The following is a 22481-nucleotide window of genomic DNA, read 5'->3' as shown; positions in this document are numbered from 1 at the left end:
TACAACTACATCTGCAAACCCCGCCCCTCCTACCGTGGAGGTGGCCTCGCCGTCATTTTCAATCAGAACTTCCGGATCACAGAACTCACCCTCCCCTCAGTATCATCGTTTGAATATCTCGCCTTCAAAACTCTTTCCTCCATGACAGTCATCCTCATTTACCGGCCACCTAAACCAAATCCCTCCTTCCTCTCTGATTTTACTGAACTCCTCACACTAGCCTCATCTCTCTCTCCACGTCTGCTGCTACTCGGTGACTTAAACATCCACATGGACTCCCCCACCTGCAAGCTCTCATCAGAATTCAACATTTTACTGGATAACTTCTCTCTCACCCAACATGTCACATTCCCCACCCATGAAAAAGGGCACATCCTCGACCTGGTCTGCTCCACCAACCAACCAGTGCGCTCGACCTCCATCCATGCCTCTTTTCCCCTCTCTGATCACAAACTTATACGGTTCACCATCCCTTCTCCAACCCCGCCCCGCCTCTTCAGAGAAATCACCTTCCGCAACCTCAAATCTATCAATCCCCACCATCTCTCTGACCTGCTCTCCACCACTCTCCACCTGGACTCAACCCTCACCTCACCCGATGACCTCACAGACCACCTCAACTCCACCTTGTCTACCTCCCTCAACACCCTGGCCCCCTCAAAACAAAACTCGTCACTTTTAACACCTCTTCACCCTGGTACACACCTGCACTCCGGAAAATGAAACAAACTGGCCGCCAACTTGAACGTCTGACAAAGAAATCATCCCTCACAGTCCATCATGAAGCCTATAAATCCCATCTCGCCATCCTTACAAAGATGCCCTCATTGCTGCCAAATCTGCCTACCTCTCCACCATCCTCACCGACCCCTGCCAAAACCCCAGAACCCTCTTCTCCACATTGAACAACCTCATCAAGCCTCGGACCAACAGCCTCCTTACCTCTACTCCGGATCTCTGCAACTCATTCCTCCACTTTTTCACTTGCAAAAATCAATCTCATTTACAAATCTCTATCCCCTGTATCTGACCTCCCAGGATCTACTCCAGCACCTACCTTGGACGCTCCTCTCCCCATCCATCCAGACCTCCCGGCCCCTCCCTCCACACTTCCTCCTCTCCCAGTTTGACCCAGTCACTCCTCCTGAAATCTCCAAACTCATCAGCTCTTCCAAACCCACTACCTGCTCCCTTGACCCCCCTCCCTACTCCACTTCTGAAGTCCTGCCTCCCGGTCCTATGCCCCTACCTCACTAACCTCTTCAACTCCTCACTGTCCCTTGGAACTGTCCCTCTGCTTTCAAAACTGCCGCTGTCACCCCAATCCTTAAAACCCTGGTCTGGATCCCTCTCTCAACAACTACCGCCCAATATCCAACCTCCCCTTTCTGTCTAAAACCCTGGAACGCATAGTCGCCTCACAACTGCAAACCCATCTTCATGCCAATAACCTATTCAAACCTCTCCAATCTGGTTTTCGCCCCCTACACAGCACAGAAACCGCTCTCCTCAAAGTCCTCAACGACCTCCTCACCTTTGCTGACACCGGTTCCCTCAACATCCTCATCCTCCTCGACCTGAGTGCAGCCTTCAATACTGTGAGCCATAACATCCTGCTCACCAGACTCAAAGACCTCGCTTATCGAAGGTACTGCACTCAGCTGGCTCCACTCCTACCTTTCCAACAGATCCCATTTCATCTCTCTCCACAACCACACCTCTGCCACAGCCACAGTCACTCAAGGTGTTCCCCAAGGGTCCGTACTTGGCCCCCTCCTCTTCATCATCTACATCCTCCCTCTTGGTCAGATACTCCGCCACTTCAACCTGGACTTCCACTGCTATGCTGATAACACCCAGATCTACCTCAGCACCAAATTCCCCCCACAATCCTCCCCTCTCCCACATCAACTCCTGTCTGTCAGTTATTAAAACCTGGATGCAACACAACTTCCTCAAACTCAACAGCGACAAAACAGAATTCTTTCTGATCGGCTCCAAATCCACACTCAGCAAAACCAATAACCCCACTATCACCATCGACGGCACCATTGTCTCCCCATCTCCCCAGGCCCGCAACCTTGGCGTTATCTTTGATTCCACCCTCTCCCTTGAGCCTCACATCCGTCAAGTCATTAAAAACTCCTTCTTTCACCTCCGCAACATCGCCAAAATCAGACCCTCTCTCACACCCCCCGCTGCTGAAAGACTCATTCACGCCTTCATCTCCTCCCGACTGGACTACTGCAACTCACTTCTCCTCGGCATCAGCTCTACCAACATCAACCGACTCCAACTGGTCCAGAACTCAGCCGCCCGCCTCATTACCTGCTCCAAATCCTGGCACCACATCACTCCAGTCCTAAAACAACTCCACTGGCTTCCTATTTCCCACCGGATCACCTACAAAATCCTGGTCCTCACCTACAACCATCCACCATTTGGCCCCCTCATACCTCACTGACCTCCTCTACCCCTACCAATCCTCACGGTCCCTCAGATCCACCTCAGCCGGTCTCCTCTCCATCCAAAAGTCCAACCTGCGCTGTTTTGGGGACAGAGCCTTCTCCAGAGCAGCTCCCAGGCTCTGGAACTCCCTCCCCCAAGAGATCCGCACCTCTGAGTCCCTCACCATCTTCCAGTCCCGCCTCAAGACCCATCTCTTCACCTCAGCCTACCCATAGTCCACCTGCCCCCCTCCCTTTTTCATCTGTATCTTGTTTTGTTCTACTTGTTTTGTTTGCTCGTTTTGTTTTGTTATGTTTTTATAATCTACCCTGCCCTGTAAAGCGACTTTGAGTCCATGAAAAGCGCTATATAAATTCAATTTATTATTATTATTATTATAAATTATTTGACATCATGAGCATGTAATATTTCATTTTTTTTCTCAAAGTGGATGAGACAGAAATGATGCAACTCATTTTTTACTCTGTGACAATGATTCTGTTCTTCTCTTAAATGATGCCTACAGTACCTGTATGTTTTGCCTTCTACTGAAATAACGGCGCTGTCTACTGTGATAATGTAAAGCTGATCACATTTGAACTCTAAAGAATTGATGCAAATATTTCAAAATGCTCGTGACTTTTAATGCATTTTAGTTTCTTCATAAGGAAAAGCAAATCGTGTACTCCTAAAACGACAAAGATACTGTTTGTTAAGTACCAGCTTCATAGCAACCAAATGTTTAGTATTCACATGATTTTGATATCCGCAATAAATCAATATTTGTGAAAAGTGCCTTTATTTAAAGGACTACAAGGGACTATAAGGTGGTGGCAATAGTAGTCAACAGTATTATTATATAATATAATCTGCAAAAGTATGTTTCATCTGAATTGAATGATTGGCAATATATTTGGATGTCATTTAATAAAGGTAATTTAAATGTGTTTTTTACATTGACTTCTGTTTTGTTTTTTACCAGAGTTTTAAGAATATTTGACCTCAGGAAAGCTGTTTAGTTTGGCGAAGAAGTGTGAAGTGTGCGTGCGTGCGTGTGTGTGTGTGTGTGTGTGTGTGTGTATAGCCTTCCTGTTGACTAAACTTCATGTCCCAAAAAGAGCCACGCACACAAACATCACCAGAACATAAAAACCAGAGTGAATTCTCGGCTTATATTTCACACGTATTCCAAAGTCAAATCTAGATTTGTGAATTAGATGGTAAGATGGGGTGTTGAATTAAACTGTCACGCATATAAATTATTTGATGTCATGAGCATGTAATATTTCATTTTTTTTCTCAAAGTGGATGAGACAGAAATGATGCAACTCATGCAACCTTTCACAGTCCATTCTGTTTGTAATGATGATAAAATGCTCTCAGATTTACATAATCTAATTGCTCCAACAACACTGACATACAGTTTGGTTCCGAACATTACCACTGAGTCACTCCTGAGCTTTGTACAAAATACACACTCACACACGAAGCTCTGTGTGGCACGTTAAGTTCTGAATTAGGAGTTATTGCTCTGCCCACTGAGTGTTTAAATGTACATAACAGGCTTCAAATGAATGTGATTTACTTTTATGAGCTGCAGAGAGAGTAATCAGGGAAACCGAGAGGGAAAGGGTCAGGTTGTCTTTCAGAGAATTTAATCTGCAAGTTGCTTTGACGTCTGACATGATCCTGAAATGAGTAGATTCAGATAAAAAGCTCTGATTAATTTCAACAACACATACAAAAACAAGGCCACACAGATTACATTTTTTCTTTTTTTGGGGGGTTGGGGAGGGGGGGGGGGGTTCCAGCAGTCAGTATATATATAAAGTGTGTCTGTACTCTAAAGTGCAACATTTCAGTTTCCTCTATTGCTTCCATGTAATGCGTCCATAATCACGTATACTCTAAAAGGCTCAGTTGTGTACAATACTGTAATACTTAAAACCCTGCTAATATAGAAGCTAATGCTGAACTTTTACTTGTAATTGTTATTTTTACATTGTGGTATTGTCTTAAGTAAGGGATCTAAGAGCTGTTTCCACCACTACTTCTGGGGTCCAATCACAGTCACAGTAAATCAAAACCATGCTGACAAAGCTCTGTTGTGACTGCAGCAACAACATTTTTTCTGTCCTAATTTAAAATAACCAGAGATTGCAAGGCTGAAAACGCTTTGACCGGGTCAAGAGTCCCATACAGACGTGTTCCGTTCTCGTACATTGAAAAATAGTGGCCAGAAGGTTGTGGTGTTCAGTTTTTGTTGAAACTGTTTTTTAGAGAGGGGTTGATTCAACTGTATGGTCATTTATGGAGGCTGTAGATTCGGAGTGCTGTTGAATTATATTCTAATATTTAGTACTGATCTAAATGAGTTGTACAAATATTAGAAATACTTACCAGTAATAGTGCAATGGCCTACAATCCATGACATTCATTAGACTGGGTTAAGACATAAAGGGCCAAATTAGCTAAACCATTATGATCCACATTCTTGTATTCCTATTGCCTACTTGGCTATTATTAGTAAAAGTGCAATGGGGTTAACATTTGACGGGAGTTTTGTTCCCTTGATGTCTCAAAAAGTCCCATAGGATTTTACCATTTCCCATATCATTTTTTGGATTTTCATACATTTCTAAAAATCCTAAGACTTTCTCCCCTATAGAACATCTCACATGTATTTTAAAAGTCTAAAAAAATACTTCCTTTCATCTTTATAAGTCTAACTCATAATGGATTCTTAGAAGATCATGTAAATTTATGCTTGTGCTTGTTTTGGCTTGTTAAGGATAAAAAATAAATTGGTTTAGCCCTTAAAGTTATTCATGCAAATCACAATATTACAACTATAGGGTCTGTTTGAAATATATGTTTGGTTGATTGTCGCTATAATGTTCACAATAAATGTTTTTTTTTCCTTCTTTTTTTTCCGTCTGTTTCATGTGTGTTCTCTACAATTTGTCTGATTCTTGTGTGTGCGTGCATGCGTGCGTGTGTGATTGTTATTTCAATCAGCTGGTCTCCAGGGCGGCTCCTCCTCTATAAATTGCTTGAGCTGAACGCGCTGGTGACATTTGATTTGTGATCTGCTCTTTGACGATCTGTTTACTGCACGGAGCCCCACGGACGACAGACATGAGGAACATCGGGTGGAGTATTTTGGTTTTATCGTTTGCCTTACTTGATTCAGGTAATTAAAAGAAAAATCCACACTTCGAACATTGTGATTGTTTATTTATATTTCAACTTTTGTTCTCCCACAAAAAAACAAACAAACAAAAAAACAAAAGCTCACTTACAGAAGGACTGTTCGGCTCCACGGGAGTACCCGTACGCCAGACTAAGGGGACCGCCGGAGAAATACGGCAGCACATGGACGTTCAGCAGCGGGAAGAAGGTGTATTATGACTGCGGCGAGGACTTTGCTCCATCCAGAGGGAGCCCATCTGTGCAGTGTGTTGATGGAGAATGGACCAGACTGACCCTAAAATGCGAAAGTAAGTAGGCCTATCTGGGTCACATATATAGATATAGAGAGAGGTGTAGGCTACTCCCCGACGCCGCGGGTTCGACTCCGACCTGCGGTCAATTGCTACATGTCATTCCCCCTCTCTCTCCCATTTCATGTCTTCATCTATTAAAATCAAGTTCTCAAATGCCCCCAAAAAAAGAGTTTTGTTCCGGTAAGTGTCCCTCCCGTTCATACAGGCTATGAAGAGACAGATCCTTTGAACCTAAACTAACCTACTTGTTATCATTATTGGATAACATTAATATTTAGAAACCATGATCTTTAAAAATCCCTATTACTGACTACCATTTACATTCCTAGTCTTTCTGGTGTTTGCTGTTGGATTGTATCTGATTGGAGGTTTTGCCCAGATCCTCTACCAAAACGAGCGGCGGTTGGCACGCATAGGCACAGCAGCTTATAATGTGGGTTGTTTTGCAATGTGGTGAAATAAAGGCATCGGTGTTGTTCTCCCCCCCCCCCCCTTTTGTAAATCACATTTTACCTTACTCTCCCTCCATTATTTCTGACAGAGAGATATTGTGGCAATGCCGGTGAGCTACGCAATGGAGAGTTCTATTATGAAGGCAATTCATTCGTCGGGGAGAAAGTTTATGCTGTATGCAATGCGGGGTGAGTTGAAACCTGAAAGAAATCCTGTAAAACTTGACCAGAATAAGCCTCAGAATTAGTGACTATAGGCTACAGTATATCCTCCTTCTGATAGATACACTGTGAAAGGACTCGACTACATGCTCTGCAAGAAGTCTGGCTGGACTGGTGACTTCCCTTCCTGTGAAGGTGAGCAATAGAGCATCTTTAACAGGTTCGTCATCTGAGATCCATTCATATTCTTTACACACTGGTTGCCCCACCTTAAGAGATTAAAGTGGGCGGTGTGCCAACAATGAGTAACTGGTCTGAATGTGATGCACAATAGGTGTTTTAATCCCTTAATTTAAACGTATTTTCAATGATATGACAAAAGATTTGATTGTGTTCAATGTAAGGTCATATTAGTCATGTTTTTGGATTTTGTAGGTGTCCAGAGCTAAATCTATCAACTAGCACAACATGGCAGGACCGCTTGCAGATAAGGTTTCCATCAGAAAGTGCCAAATCAATCTGAAGGAAACTAAATCTCCTGTTAACAGAAATCTCAGAGGTAGAGCCCACCTGCTCCACCCCACCTGCAGTGGCCAACTCTGTGAGCAGTGCTGGAGGGCTTTCTGTATACTGGGTGGGAGAATACGTGAGCTTCGCCTGCAGTCAGGGTTTCCAGCTGGAGGGACCTCAGCGGGTCACTTGTGGTCCTGGTGGCGTGTGGCAGCCTAAACCCCCTCAGTGCCTGCCTAAAACTGGGTCACCCGGTGTAAAAAGTGAGTTAGAATTTCTACCGGATAGTCAGTTGGGTGGTTTTTGGCAGAACGTCAAACTTCCATCTCGGTTTATTAAAAAAAGGAGGTGGTAACAGTTGTTTCTAAGCTGACCAGTTACTCCATTCACCAGGGGGATGCGGTGTGCCAGTAAGCAGGCACAACTCCAAGGCCAGCCTCGCTGACAAGTACATCCAAAGGCCATCTTTCGCTTCTGGTGAAAGAGTCCATTACGTGTGTGCGGTTGGATACATTCAAGCAGGCGGCAGCAGATATCGCACGTGTATCGAGGGAAAGTGGACCCAACTGCAGCTGAAATGTGACCGTAAGGGCTTTTATAATCAGTCAGTCTTTTTGTTTCAAGCTTTAAGGTTTTTCTACATTACAATTTTTTTAAATGTCTGAAACTATGCATATCATTTCCCACGCATAAAGGGATATTTATAAAATGTGCGGTGAATATGCGCATGCATTAACCAGGCGAAAGATGTAGCCGTAGATGGAACACTTTTTAATGACCCACTATAGCCTACTATATGACTTGGAATGACTTTTGTGGCAGCTATACTATGACATAGCCTATATGGTCTATGACTATACTTATTTATTTATTTATTTTTTTTTTTTTGGAGTCACTTTTTTGACCTACTATACTATGGCTTTTTCCCAACATACTATGGCTTTTTGTCAATTTTTTTTTTTGACATAATATACTATGGGCTCTATTTTAACGATCTAAAACGCAAGTATCTTTGTAGGCGGATCTCTGGCGCTGTTATTATACCAGCGGGATAAAGGAGTCTTGCGCCAGACGCAAAAAATGTGTTTGTCTGAAGTAGCTAGGTGTGGTTTGGGCGTAACGTGAAAATAACCAGAGCGTCATCTCACATTCCCTCTAAGAGCAGGCGAGCTTGTTCCATGGCGGATTGCTATTATGACGGCGGATTTGCCTGCTACACGCCAGCTGGAGTAATACATAGTAAGTCTTCTCCGGGTGGCGATGTTGCTGCGGCCTCTCGGGCGCGTCTCCTCAAGTCTGGAGAGGATTGCTGCAGCCATGGAGCGTGGGCCTCCAAACGCACCACCTGCTCATGTTATGCCCCTTCCTCCTCCACTCCATCTCTGTCCACCCGCATCGCGTATTTCCACTCCCGGACCAGATTCCGCCAGAGTGTCCAATCCCGCCGTAGTTCAACATCCCGTCTCCTTAAGTCCTCTAATATTTCCTCATTTATGCCATCAACACATCCATGATTCATGGAAATGTGTAAAACACAACAAGCCGCAAATAATGCTGCGACTTTTTGAGGACTGTACTGTAAAATGCCTCCTGATCTATCCAAACACCTGAAGCGCATTTTCAGTAATATTTTTCTTTGCAATTATGTATAGTTTGCAAAAATGGGAACTGCTGCGTCCGTTTAGATGAGAGAAGTGTGTGCGCGTTGTGCACACCCTACATTACCAAGCATGCGCCCCTAAAATGGCATCTGAATAACTGCTACTGACTTTAGACCAGGGTTTTCCTGGTCAGTGGCGGAATTGTTTTCTGAAACTGCAAAATAGCACCAGGTAACGTTTGCGCCGGAACACGCCTCCTCTTTTCGCTGAACCGCCCCCGGGAGCGCAAATGCATTCCCTAATTTACCGACGTGCGTCTGTGGAGGGAAAAGTCCGCTGTGCGTCGGGTGCAAAATAGGAATGATACATGAGTTTGTGTACAAAGGTAATTGGCTGAGTGCAAGATAGGGCCCTATGGCTTTTTTTTTGACAAAATATACTTTATCAATTTTTCCACATACTATGGCTTTTTTTAATAACTTTTCAAAATCCTAGGACTTATCACTTTTTCAACACTATACTTTAAACCCCCCCTTTTTTCAACATACTATACTGACTTTATCACTTTTTTGTGAATTCACTTTGACATAGATGACTTTTTTCACTTTTTTCAACCTGCTATACTATGACTTTATAATGGCTTTCCGATATAGTATACTTTGACTCTTTAATGGCTTTTTGACCTACTTATATTCATATTATACAATTACTTTTGACTTACTAAAGTGACTTTATGAATACTAAATGACTTTCATGGCATTCTAGTTTTCTAACGTTTTTATTGCATACTATGACTTTTAGCCATTTTTCTGATTTTAATGATAGACTTCACTACAACTATAACCTACTGTACTATGACTTCATTACCAGCTATGACTGTAGAACTACTATACTTTATAACCTATTATACTGACCAGTGTCATAATATAGTATGTCAAAGTTAGGGGTTTAAAAAAAATTCATAGTATTTAAGTGGTATACTACTTAATTACAAAGATGAAAATGATGCATATTTGTCTTTGACATTCCTGCTAACAGATGTACTGTATTGTGTAATCTTTAATGCTCTGTACATGAATCTAAAATATTTTTTTTACAGTCATAATGACCATTAAACTTTTAAAACGTGTTATCCTCCGAAGGAAAGTCTTGTGGCTCTGCAGGAGAGATTACAAACGGACAGTTTATCTATACTGGAATAGAGTTTGGAGACACTGCTACAGCGGTCTGTGATGAGGGGTACGGAAAATTCCTTATACTGCACTGATTTCTTGCATACTATTCTTTACATTTAAAATATTTTGCGTTCATCTCTGAAACTCACTTTTGATTCATCCTTTTCATCAGGTATAATCTTGTAGGACGGGCAACCAGAAACTGCATGAGCAAAGGCTGGGATGGACGTGTTCCTGCCTGTGAAGGTGCAGTAAACAACCATACTGTAATTTTGTCTTGGCCTTTAATTTTCTTTACTCTTTAGCTGTGCCAAACACTGCAGTATCTCTTCCAGCTGTGGTGTGTGCGGAGCCTCCAAGAGGGACAAATGCAGAGATCAGCAGCCCTCAGGAGCCACCTTACACATACAGGAGTGTGATTCGCTATCGTTGTCGTGTGGGAACCCTTATTGGACAAAGGCACATTTCATGCACAGAGAATGGGACATGGAGTGATCCTGCACCTACATGCAAAGGTCCTTGATACTATTAGTAACACAGCACTTTAATCTTACAACTTTTATTTGCTTTTTGACATGATAGAATAAAAATTGACTTCTATTTCCTCACAGAAATAACATGTCCATCTCCAAATGTGCCCAACGCCTACTGGATGGGAGCTCAGGCCAAGCTGTACAAAGACAGGGACACTATATCCATCGAGTGTAACCCAGGCTTTACAAAGTTCGGCCCGAGCACGGTTACCTGTGGTGGTGATGGCCAATGGTTCCCTGGCCTCCCCAAATGTACACGTAAGTATTCAATTCTTTTTTTTTTTTTTTTTGCTTTACTTTATATTGTTTACAACACTTTAAAATTGTGATTCCCCTTATTTCAGCTCGTCGCAACGACTGGTGGACCTAGTAAGCTAGTTGAAATGTAAAACTACAATGTTCAACCTAAAACTGCAGTCACTGGAGGATGAAAATAGTCTGAAGTCTTCCTTTCTACAATAAATATTTATCCTATATACCACCTTTAGTAATGCACTATAGTAATTTTATATTTTCTAACTTGTTCATAAAACATTTATACTCTTTATACAGACATTAAAATGTTCAAAATGAAGCTGAATACACATAAAGACATTAAAATGTTTGAAATGAAGCTGAAGTACAGTATGTTTATTTCGGTAAGTGTTTTGGGCAGTAACAAGTACAAACTTGTTTCATTGACCTCTGTACATAGTCTTTTTTCCTTTTTTTTTTTTTAAAACAGTTGATAATGTCATGTGGATCATCTCTATAGACTAAACGGTGAGTGAGCATTTCATGAACAAACAAGCTACAAGAAAATAAGAACACCAATTCCATTCATTTAAAAAGACAATACAAAATCCAGACATTTCTTTACATGAGCAATAACAATTCAAGTGCAAATATCATTATCAACTCTATGATACATCATAGCAAACTCATTAAAAGGCAACAATAAAAAAAAAATATGTATCAGGTTGCAGGAAAGATGGGGTGGGAGGGGGAATTTTGGGGCACGAGGGCAGAGTGAGCACACTGGGATGCTGCTGCCTGTTGGCATCTATTACATGGATTTAATCTGAGACTATTAGAGGGTCGGATAAGAGTTCTTCATGGCGTGGCAAAGAATTGCCCTAAAGTTAGACCATGTGGTTAACTTCCCATGTCAGCCTAAAGTTTTGGTACTTTGAAAATACAGTTTGTATGATATGACGTGTACCATCTCACTTACTTTATTTACACGAGTGGGGACAAAATTTACACTCCAAAAAAATGTCATATCAGAGCAAGCGTTGACCATTTATTTATAAAAGTTTGTTTCATCTGTGACAATGCAGTCATCTGTTCCAATTTGACTGCTGTGGTGGTGACTGACTTTGAAGGAATAGTCCCTACATTTTAAGAAATGTATTCACTTTGTTAGAGTCCTTCCTGGAGTTTTTGTGTTGCTTGGCATCAAGCAGAGACTCCAGGTGACATTTTTGCATTGTTACTGATTAAATGAACCAGATGTAATGCTTTAGAGATGCTGGTATGTGGATTTTGTTACCTTTGGCCAGAGCAAGGCTAGTGGGTTCCAGTCTTTGTGCTAAACTAACTGTTCAGAAGAGTGGGATCAATCTTGTAATTCCTCAGTAAGAAAGCAAATAAGTATTTCCCAAATGTCAAACAACTCATTTTAACTTGGCAGATCCTAACAAGATGTGACTTATTAGAACTGAAGTTAAATCATTGTACCCTGTTTTGGTCGCCATTTTGAAATCAAAGCTTTTTTTTACACACCTATTACATTTCTTGACAGACTTTACATTTTTTTTTTTTTAAAAAAAACATTTTTTTTTTTAAAAAAAAATTTTTTTTTTCTTCTGTTGATTTTTTTTTTTTTTTTACTTTACAATGGGTCTTTACAAGAATGCAGCCTAAACACATTTCACAAGCTGTGTGGGTCCCAATAGGGTGTAAAAATTAAGAAATTCTTTTTATTTTTTTCCATTCATTGCACTTGTACTAAAAGGATAGGCTGCACAAAACAGTGACCCGGCCTTTTTTATGGCAGTCTTTGGAAGTGCGGTCATTATTGGGACAGAACAAAATGTGAGGGGTGTTGAAAGGGGGTACTTGGTGTCTTTGGATTTGAGACGGGTGGGGCGGAAAGTGATTTTTAGGGAGCCTGCTTGAGAAATTTAGGATTAAAGAATTCAACCCTCGTCTAATTTTCATTATTTACAAGATTGAAATAAAAACACAACTGGTAGTCCACATACAGTAAGTTGATAATGTCACATTGCCTGTATGTAAGATCTAAACTATTGTAGCTGTGGAGCTTCCTTGTTTTTAACCTAGAGACTATTGGTGTGTGGAGTACATCAGCAAGACAACATGAAGATTGAAGAATTAAAGTGACCTTTTAAAAGAAGCAGCAAACAATGTCCTTCAAAGACATTCCTCTCTCTCGGAGACATGTTCCACTAGACATCACATTCTTATTTCTGTGGCTCTCTCAAATTATTAATCTCCCAAATGTCCACTATGTTCCTGGAATGGTAACGACCTGTTTGTATTTGCTTTAAGTTGACTTTAAAAAAAAAATGATCTGAAGGTTGGAAATCAATGTTACAGAAATTCTGAAGGTTGGAAAACACTGCTACAGTTTAGAGAGGCGTAACAAAACAGATTAACTGTTTTAACAGTAAAACCATTGGAAACTGCTCTAAGAGCTCAAATGAAGTAAAGCTTTGAATGACCTGAAATGCAGCTGTGATATGAATTTTAACCGCTTCTCCTTGAGGACAGCACAGACACTGAAGATGGAACTAGGGTTACACAACACTTAGTCATACTTAATTGTAGGAGTTGAAAACTGACTGCTCATTTAAGCAAAAACAATAACAAGCTCTAACCGCGCACACATGCCACTCCTACTGTCTGAAATTTGCGTTTCTATTTTTGGTGGTTTCATTACACAACGGAAACCAAACCCACTCACATATTCTACATCCCTGCTAAATGCTTGAGCTCGGGATTACAAGCCTGTGCTAAATGGAAACTGACAAAAAAAACTAAAACACAAACTTTCAGTATTCCTCAGGTCTGCATTGTGTTTATTAAAGCCTATGGAAAATAAGAAGGTAAACACACTAGTATGTTTTAAGTCCTGTGAGAGTTGCGGGATGTGGCCTGTAAGGTGAAGGGGGGGGATGTCGGAGATCACGATCTGGTACTTCGGCGGCTGTGTGAGCTTTACTTGTATGGTCGCAGAAAAGCTGAGACTTTGCTGCTTATGAGGCGTATGAAGGAGCGGGGAAGCATCTCGTTGGACTCCCGAGTGGTGTACTTAAAGTAGTTGTTTGGGTGAGCCAGCACGTCAAAAAGAGTCTTAATCAGTTTTTTATCCTGTAGGGAAGAACACACTGGTGTAAATACATATTTTCATCCTTAATACAATTTACATTTGAAGCTATTACACAATGCTGGAAAACAAATTACACACCTATATGACCGCATTGGCAAATATTTTCAATATTGACAAACTCTCTGACTCATGCAAGCACTGATGTTTCTTAGCAACAGCTTTGTTTAGCCGAACACAGGTACAGCTTATTGGTTAACAGTTGCCTCTCCCAGGTAGGGTTGGGTATCGTTTGGATTTTTACGATTCCGATGCCGAACCGGTACTTTTAAAACGATTCCGATTCCTAAACGATTCCTAAACCGATTCTTGAAAAACTGAAAAATGACATAGTGTTTTTATGGCATGTCCTGCATAGGAGAAAACTCTCTGACGGTGTCCAAGAGGTCTGTACACACCCAGGTATGAGTTTGAAAGGGCAGACAATTTGGGGAGGCTGTCCTGCCTCCCCCACCACCAGGCTACAGGCTCTTGTCCTGAACGATAGACTAGCAGAGTAAGTGTAATGTTTACTAGCGATCATGTGCAGTCAGTGAATGGTTAATATGCTTTCACGTCTGTTTTGGTGAGCCCAGAGGGAAAATATGCCATTTTAAAAGTAGCCTACATTTACGGTAGCTAGCTAACGGTAGACTACAGAGAAAGTGTGATACTTTTACGTCCGTTTCAGAGCATGTACAAAAAGACGTCTATTAGCTGTGATAGTAGAGTGCATGTCGCAGAATAGCGCGGACACGCGCTTCACACCGCGAGCGGGCACGTGCGCCACTTGGCAGAAAAGGGAGAAAGAAAAGAAGAGTCTGCCGCTGTCCGGAGCGACAGAGGGAAAATATTTCAGTCGGAACCGAAATGAGGAACCGAAATTTGCGTTCTAATCCGGTCCGAATACTACCGTTTGCGTAGGAACCGGGTTTCGGTACCCAACCCTACTCCCAGGTGGTCTTATTGTACCAACAAGATATGACGCCAGACATCAACGCAGTAAGACGTAAAACTGCTCACCTTGAGGATTTCTTGATGGTTTTCTGAGGCATAGAGTCTTCCATCTCGCACTATGTCCTCTACGAGCTGTTCATAGTCCTCTGAATTTATAAAAACAACACAAGAAGTTACTACTAGTCACGTCATGAAATGATGAAAGCAGGCCATCCGTATCCAAAACAAGTTACGTGATGAAATAATAATACACCGGTGTGAAAGAATGTACTTAGATTTTTACCTCTGTCACAATACAATGCCGGTGATTTTGTTTGTGATGCTCACAGTAATGAGAAATAACTTTGGTAAACCACAGAAGACAGTCAACAGTTGCCATAGGGAGGATTTGGTGGAAAGTACAGGGCTGTGGATTATTAAGAGTCACCAGGACAATGTTGGGAATAGAGCTAGACCCATAGGTTGGACAGGCAGATAAAGGGAGTGGTGGAATGTAACTAAGTACATTTAAAATTTCCTTTTTCTGCAACTTTATACTTCTACTCCACTACATCTCAGAGGTAAATATTTTACTTTTACTAAACTATATTTTTGTCTGACAGTTTAAGTTACTAGTTACTTTTCATTTCACAATTTTTCATCCCCTTCCTGCCCAGTGAAAACCTTGTATCTCCTAATGTGATTATTTTTTTGGATAAAGGAACACTTTAAACCTTCAGCTTGTTTTGAGAAAATTCTCATACTTCTTAAGATAAATAAACAAAATTTAAAATAAATAAATTCAAAAATCCTCTTAGATAAGGCGTAAATGCATCGTCACAATGCTGAAAACTGTTTTTCTTATGAAACTTTTTCGAGATATTTGGTTCTGACAGGACAGCGATGCTACCAACAAATTCTCTTTATAGAATATGATGCATTGCACTAGATTAAACTGCCCAACAGTATATAAAGGAGTTAAAATTAGCACAACAATAAACATCCAAGGCAGTAAAATGTAACAGACATTAAAGTGCTCATATTATGCTTTTTGGCTTTTTCCCTTTCCTTTATTGTGTTATATATCTTTTTGTGCACGTTATAGGTTTACAAAGTGAAAAAGCCTAAAGTCCACCCCAAAGGGACTTACCATCTCCAACAGAAAACACTGTTCACAAACTGCTCCAAACAGCTCTATTGTAGTCCAGCCTTTACTTTCGTGAACGATCGCGTCACTTTGTAACACACGTTATAATGCTCGCCTAGCTGCTAGCGTGGCAGGCCCTCATACTCTGCTTCAGACTGGCTAGTAGTCCTTAGCTAGCTACTGCGCAAGTACGACTCCCAACAAAGATTAGAACAGAAGTGAGATGCCTCACTCTGTAGCTAAAACAGAGAGCTCAACACACAGGGTGAAAAGAGGAGCTGCAGCAAACAAAAATATGGTGTTTTTGGAAAATTAAACCATGTAAACCTATTCTGATATAACCTCTAAATACAATTATGAACCTGAAAATTAGCATAATATGAGCACTTTAATGCAGCAGTAATATTAATCCAAAAACATCAAATATAATAGTAAAACACTGATTTGACTGAAGCATTTACGTTTTACTTTAATACTTTAAGACCATTTTGCTGATAATATACAGTACCAGTCACAGGTAGCATGTCCAAACCTTTGACTGGTACAGTACTTTTACTTCAGTTAAGTTTTGAATGCAGGACTTGTAATGGCGTATTTTCATGGTGTGGTATTGTTACTTTCAGTAAAGAATCTGAATACTTCTTCTACCACTGGCTACTATCTTATTTCACATACGTATATCACATCAGTGTATAATGTATGTTGGTCAATAAGTAACAAGAAATTACAAAACAGATGTGCTTTAAGTAATTTAGAGTGTTGCAATTACAAAGATTGCACTGGCAAGTTTATTAAACTGTAAAATGTCCTGCAGAGTACATCTGACTATATTTCTGACTTAACTCCATTCAAGCCTGAGATCTTCAGGTTGGTCTTTATTAAAAATCCTTAAAGCGAGGCTAGAAGAGACCAGACTTTTGCAGTCAAGAGCCCTCGACTCTGGAATGAGCTGCCTGATGAGATCAGGCAAGATAGCTCTTTATCTTCATTTAAATCTCTCCTCGAAATATATTATTGTAGAATTGCAGTTTCTTAAATTGTTTTATTTTGTGCTTCTACTGCTTTTGGTCTTTTTAACTTAATTTGGTAAATTTCTCCTTGTTTTATATTATTTGTATTTTATACTTCTACATACATAGATAATTCTATGGCTTTTGTGATTCACTGTGTAACTGGATTTAAAAAATGCTATATAAAAAAAGCTATTATTATTATTACATATCTTATTCACAACTCTAATAAAAGTCTAATTAAGTTTAGGGATCCTGATCAAAACAGTTTGTCATGAGTTTGAGAGCGATATGAAACAGACAGACTGCTAGTGTGATAAATAAGCACACTACATACCATCATAAGTAACATAGGGGATCTGAAAGCCTCTGGCGCTGTTGGCCTCGTTGGACTTGAAGTTAATCCAGAGACGTCTGGAGCGAGCTGTGAAGGCAATGGGCCGCTCGTACGTCTGACATGTCTCGTAGGTGGTGATGGATGTAGCTGACCCTGGATGTAGCACAGAGAGGACAATGGATGATGTAATTATATTACAGTATAACCACTAAATTCCATTGAAACATCAACTGGAAACAGAGAAACTCACAGTTCTTCCTCATAACCAGCACATCTCCACACTCGTCCTCCGAGGGCAGGAAAATCTCCGGCACCACAATTAGGATCTTGCGCTTGCTGGGCGGGTTGATGTTCCAAATACACTCCACATTAGCAGGGTAATTACCGGGATAGTTGGGCGACTCAATGTAACCCATGAATTCGCCCATCTCGCCACCACATTGCCTGTCTAGACGTGTACAAACAAACCAAATTAGTCTTCAGCTCGTGTTTAAGAAATCTGAAAACACAAAACAGGATTTTTCACACTCACTCTTGCACTGCGAAACACTTGTGGCACCATCAAAATCAGTGGTGGTGTTCCCAGGGCAGGAAATGCAGTAGTTCTGTCTGAACTCTGTCTGATACGTCCCCACTGGGCAGCGGATACACCGGTGTACTGTGGTGTTGTAGTAATGACCTGGAGAACACTGGACTGCATGGTAGAAATAAAGATACACATTAAGTAAAGAAGGTTTTGCTAAATTATTTGAGAACAGTTTTTTAGCTGTATAAAAAGAGCACAAGCTGACCTTTAACTTCACAATCATGGAAGGAGCTGGCACCTTCCCGTTTGGTGCCCAGTCCTCCCCCACAGGGGAAGCACAGGGTCCGTCCCAAATCTGGTTGGTAGGAGCCATGAGGGCACGCCTGACACGGTTTGAAACCATCACTGGAGAAGGACCCCGTTGGACACTGGCCTGGATTAGATTTGTAGAACATCAAGAGAAGTTTTACTAAGAAAATCAGCCCCTCGCAGGACCATAAATACATGTTCACTGTAACATTGTCCCTGGGACCTTAAACTAGACTACCTGCACAAGAGGAGATGTTCCGTGCCCCGACAGGCCCGTGGCCGTCACTGCCGGGGCAGAGGTCACAGGCAAGCTGCCCCTCCTTTTCCTGAAAAGTGCCGGGTGGACACTGGACGCAGCGCTCCTGCTCACCATGGTAGTAAGACCCCGACAAGCATCTGACTAAGATAACATCCACAACGGCTTCAGTCAGAGATAGGAGGACACACTTCACTTTAATCAATAAAAAAAAACTCATTGACTCAGTAAACTTGAATATATAATGTACTATACAAACAGTACACACTGTAACATCTACCTTTACAAAGCATATAATGCCAATTTTAGTTGATGTTATCGGACATGTTTAAATTCATTTATATGATTATTACCGAGGTCATAAAACTTGGTGGTGGTGTACTGGACTACATTTTATTGTGGGGTTTCTAATTTTTTTGTCCTCCCTATTTAAATACATAAGGGAAGCAGAATATCAGAAACAAAACTGAACAAAAACATTATAGGCACCATAACAGCAGACTTTATGGCATCCCTAATAAAGTGGACACTGAGTGTCTTGTATTGCAGGTTATGACAGCATATGGCTTGAGATGACATTAACATCACATGACAGTAAATTAGCCCATCCAACACTGTCGGTCCAGATGTCCAGTCTTACCACATCGGCCACTATCCCTCTCCCAGCCCGGCCCGCAGTTCTCCTGACTCGGAGCAGCCTGGGGAAGTTTCTGGGCCACCTCGTATTCCAAACCAGCAACTCGGATCAGGAAGCGCTCCTGGTTGATGGACTTCTTCAGAGCCTTGATATACGTCTTAACCTGTTTCTCCATACGCTGCCTCAGGCAGCTGAGATTGCAACTCCCTGTTTATGGTTAAATAAAAACATCCTGTGTTTCAGTCAGATAAAATAATACATTTTTAGACTTTATTGTTAAAACTTAGCCACTACTTTGTACTGTACATTAGGTTGCAAGCTTTGACGAATGATAAATAATCTGTCGGGCTGTACAGTAAATTCATCACAGGCAGTAACTGCTGTAAAGATATTGTATTACAGTAAATGAGATGACTGACCCGTAGTGTCTCCAGGTTTGACCTCAGCTTCCAGCTCCAAAGTAATGCGTGTTACCTCCTTGTTAGAGGGGTTGCGAGCACGTCGACCTTTAGCTTTCTTAGAGGAGTCGCATTTGAGGTTGACAAATGTCACCAAGCAGTTGCTGCAGGGCTGCCCCCCTCCTGTGGACAACATGATATCAGTACACCCCAATCACACATCAATAAATAATAATTCATGTTTGAGAGTTAAGGTATATCATTTAGATTATTTTCTCGATTAATTGTTTTGTCTATAAAGTGTTAGAAAATTGTGAAAAATGCACATTGCAATTTGCCAAAACCAGATTGTTTTATTTGTCAATTTAAACCTCAAAAATATAAATCTTATATGACAAAGAAAAACAGCCAAACCTTACTGGCACCACTGAATGTTTGGCATTTTTCCTTGAAAAATGTTTAAGACAAATAATGAATTATCAAAAAAGTTGGAGCAAATTTTTCAACTAACCAATTCATTGTTTCAGCTATATAAATTATACTGAATATCCCTTTCAGTAAGGCATTAATGTAGAGCGAGCGGGTCAATATTGCAAGTTAAACCCCAACAGGGGTGATGCAGAACGCGAAGCGGAGTATCTTATTACACAGCTACACAGCTACACAGTTACTAAAGAAATCAATAATTTGACACAAAATATTGATTAAAAAATGTTTTATTGATTTAAAAAATGGTCCCTTTGTATCATCAGAATGGCTTCCCTAGCAAGGTACGTTATTCTCAGCAACGGTCTGCTATTCAGAAATAACAGACCATACAATAATCAGAATTGAGTAGTCAAGAAAGCCGTGTAATAAACGTCTATAAATAACAGCATATGTATACAGCAGCACACACAGATTAAGACTGACCTGGTCCAAGTGTCCGTCCTCTGTCCTCCGTCCTGCCGGTCAGCCTCGGATGCAGGTGACATTTGGCGTTTTTAATCTTGAAAGAAGCCGTCTGCTTCACTGGAGGGGCCAAAGTCTCTACAGACAAACACAGCACAGTGGGTAGGAGCACACTGCAACATCACACTGCTGCCAAAGCAAAGAAAGAGCGTCTGTGATTGACTGATTGTCGCAAAGTGTTTGTTATAAAGATCTGGAGGGCAGCGAACCTATGCAGCTCTGACTGCTGCTGGAGTTGAGCCTCGCAGGGGACTTCCCTCTGAGGACGGGGATACCACAACTGACTGAGTAGCTGTTGTCAGACTCTGCAAAGGGGTCACACACAAACAAAAAAAGTCTAGCAAATGTTTGAAATTACTTGTGTTTGGTGTTTTTTTTTCGTGATTGAATGCTCACTGTGGGCGACTTACCTGCCAGATAGTGAGCCTTAGAGGCACAGGTAAGAGAGCAGCTCTCTTTTTTGCCCGTCTTGCTACAGGCCAGAGTAGCCTTTGGTGCCATCAGTCCAAGAGGACATTTCACCAGCTCTGAGGAAAAAAAATAAAACCCACACAGAATCACACACTGTTGGCAAAGAAAGCAGAGAGAGTGAGAGAAATCACCCAGACACTGGTATGAGGAAACGGAGGCACTTTGAGTGTGTGTCAGTGAATTAACCACAGGGGGGCAGTGCTGCTACATACCAACACAGTCTTTCCTGTTCCAGTGGAGCTTGTACCCGGGTGGACAGGTACACTCGTAGCTCCCTGGACGGTTGATGCAGCCGTATTTACAACCTCCGCGGTTTATACTGCATTCATCAATATCTGTGAATAAATATGTTAACATATAGACATTTAGTGGACGCACATATGTGTCACTAAAATGTCTAATTGTACAAGCCTACTCTGAAATATAAAATATTAAGAGTGAGTAAACGGATTTCCATTATAAAACCAGAAACACTAAGTCAGTGAATTTAAAATGAAAGAGAAACTGTCCAATGAGTGAGAGCCCAGCTGTGAACGGGGAGAGGTCAGATCACTTCATCCTGTCAGAGCGTCACATTCTAGGAAGATTAATGTGCTTGCGTGTAAACAAAAGTGATTCCTCGTTTTGATGTAGCCAGCCACATTCAATTTTATGGTCCAAACCTCTTTGCTTATCAGTGAGGAAGACTTGTGGTAATCACCACAAGTCCACATTCTCCACATTCACCTTTTCAAACACATGCTGAGCTAAAAAGAAAATAGCACTAAAAGCATCCAGGATCCAGATGCAGGCTGGCTGCCATTGATGCTAGACTGAAAATTAGTTTAGTGGGTAGAGCTGAGGATGCGGCAGGCTGCAGACAAGTGGCGGAGACACCGGGAAAGAGACAAAGATAATGGCAGTGATTGATGATCTGGCCTGCTGATATAAAATGCTCTTCCTTGTCTCATTCAATTATTCACCCTGAATAAAAACAGTCTGCGTGCCTCTGCACTCCCTAAAGAAGATGATGACTTCATCAACAGCGACGTGTAGCCAGAGCTGCTTGGAAATGTTGTGAGAGGTGCGCTGCTTATCCTCTGCATCAAAGCACTCAATTTAAAGGACAAAGAACTCTAATGAATATCTGATGGAAGCGCAGCTCATCTGCCAGCAACTGTTGTTTTGATTTCTTTGTTCCTCCCATACTTGTGTGAAGTGTAACCAAATAGATGTATTCTGACCTTTCTTCAGAGTCTTTTTCTTTGCGTGCTCATACAGAAGAGAGCAGAGATGAGTCAAGTGAGAAAACAAAAAAATAAAATGTAGACTCAACAATTGCTTTGTGTAATGTTTAAGGAATTTCATTATGGTTTTTGGAAATCTTGCCATCTTTGAATTTTATTCATTTTGCGTGCTTAATCATCAACATCAGAAACTCCCAGTCCAAACACCGTAATGTGAGATTTTAAGAGGAATTTTCACGAAACACAGTGTGGAAAGCTTTATCTGCATTTTATCCAATTAACTGTTAAGATATCAACTTAAACTCTCATTCCGTATTTCTCTTTGATCTATGTATACATACATTTGTCAGTACCAGAGGAAAGCATTTCTGTTGAGTTCAATGCTGGCTGGATCAAATGAGGTAAATTAAAAAATACTTCCAAAGTATTTAGTCACAACTGCTCCGAGTCTATTTTCTTACCAGATAAGCAAAAATGAGCAGATTGTTTTGCTAGCCGAGAGGGAGAATGGCTGGATATA

At 41.2% G+C, this 22481-nt stretch overlaps 2 protein-coding genes across 3 annotated transcripts in view; one reads left to right on the top strand and one right to left on the bottom strand.

Moving 5' to 3' along the window:
- Positions 1-5486: 5486 nt before the first annotated feature.
- On the top strand, positions 5487-10874 carry si:ch73-217n20.1 (complement decay-accelerating factor). Its single transcript, XM_039801022.1, has 11 exons — positions 5487-5641; positions 5742-5948; positions 6496-6595; positions 6690-6763; positions 7117-7341; positions 7472-7663; positions 9822-9918; positions 10027-10100; positions 10190-10369; positions 10466-10645; positions 10732-10874. The coding sequence occupies exons 1-11, from the start codon at positions 5587-5589 to the stop codon at positions 10755-10757; spliced, it is 1410 nt and encodes a 469-aa protein (XP_039656956.1). The 5' UTR covers positions 5487-5586; the 3' UTR covers positions 10758-10874.
- Positions 10875-12351: 1477 nt separating this feature from the next.
- Positions 12352-22481, bottom strand: part of scube3 (signal peptide, CUB domain, EGF-like 3) — a 76739-nt gene continuing 66609 nt past the window's right edge. For both annotated transcript variants that reach the window (XM_039801020.1, XM_039801021.1), the window contains 13 exons: positions 20948-21070; positions 20675-20791; positions 20474-20569; positions 20226-20342; positions 19335-19496; positions 18919-19122; positions 18261-18422; positions 17979-18146; positions 17720-17881; positions 17438-17635; positions 17188-17340; positions 14781-14860; positions 12352-13762 (listed from right to left, as the gene is read on the bottom strand). In XM_039801020.1, the coding sequence (XP_039656954.1) occupies positions 13610-13762; positions 14781-14860; positions 17188-17340; positions 17438-17635; positions 17720-17881; positions 17979-18146; positions 18261-18422; positions 18919-19122; positions 19335-19496; positions 20226-20342; positions 20474-20569; positions 20675-20791; positions 20948-21070 (1895 nt within the window). In that variant the 3' untranslated portion in view covers positions 12352-13609. The remainder of the gene's footprint in view (positions 13763-14780; positions 14861-17187; positions 17341-17437; positions 17636-17719; positions 17882-17978; positions 18147-18260; positions 18423-18918; positions 19123-19334; positions 19497-20225; positions 20343-20473; positions 20570-20674; positions 20792-20947; positions 21071-22481) is intronic.

Source organism: Perca fluviatilis, chromosome 5, assembly GCF_010015445.1.
Source record: "Perca fluviatilis chromosome 5, GENO_Pfluv_1.0, whole genome shotgun sequence".
Classification (NCBI taxonomy): Eukaryota; Metazoa; Chordata; class Actinopteri; order Perciformes; family Percidae; genus Perca; species Perca fluviatilis.
This window is presented reverse-complemented; position numbering and strand designations above follow the sequence as displayed.

Bases quoted from the DNA above. Each gene is read 5' to 3' on its own strand.
- si:ch73-217n20.1 (XM_039801022.1), top strand. From the start codon at position 5,587: ATGAGGAACATCGGGTGGAGTATTTTGGTTTTATCGTTTGCCTTACTT. The intron at 5,949-6,495 runs GTAAGTAGGCCT...TATTTCTGACAG, and splicing joins ACTGACCCTAAAATGCGAAA to AGAGATATTGTGGCAATGCC. The intron at 7,664-9,821 runs GTAAGGGCTTTT...TATCCTCCGAAG, and splicing joins ACTGCAGCTGAAATGTGACC to GAAAGTCTTGTGGCTCTGCA.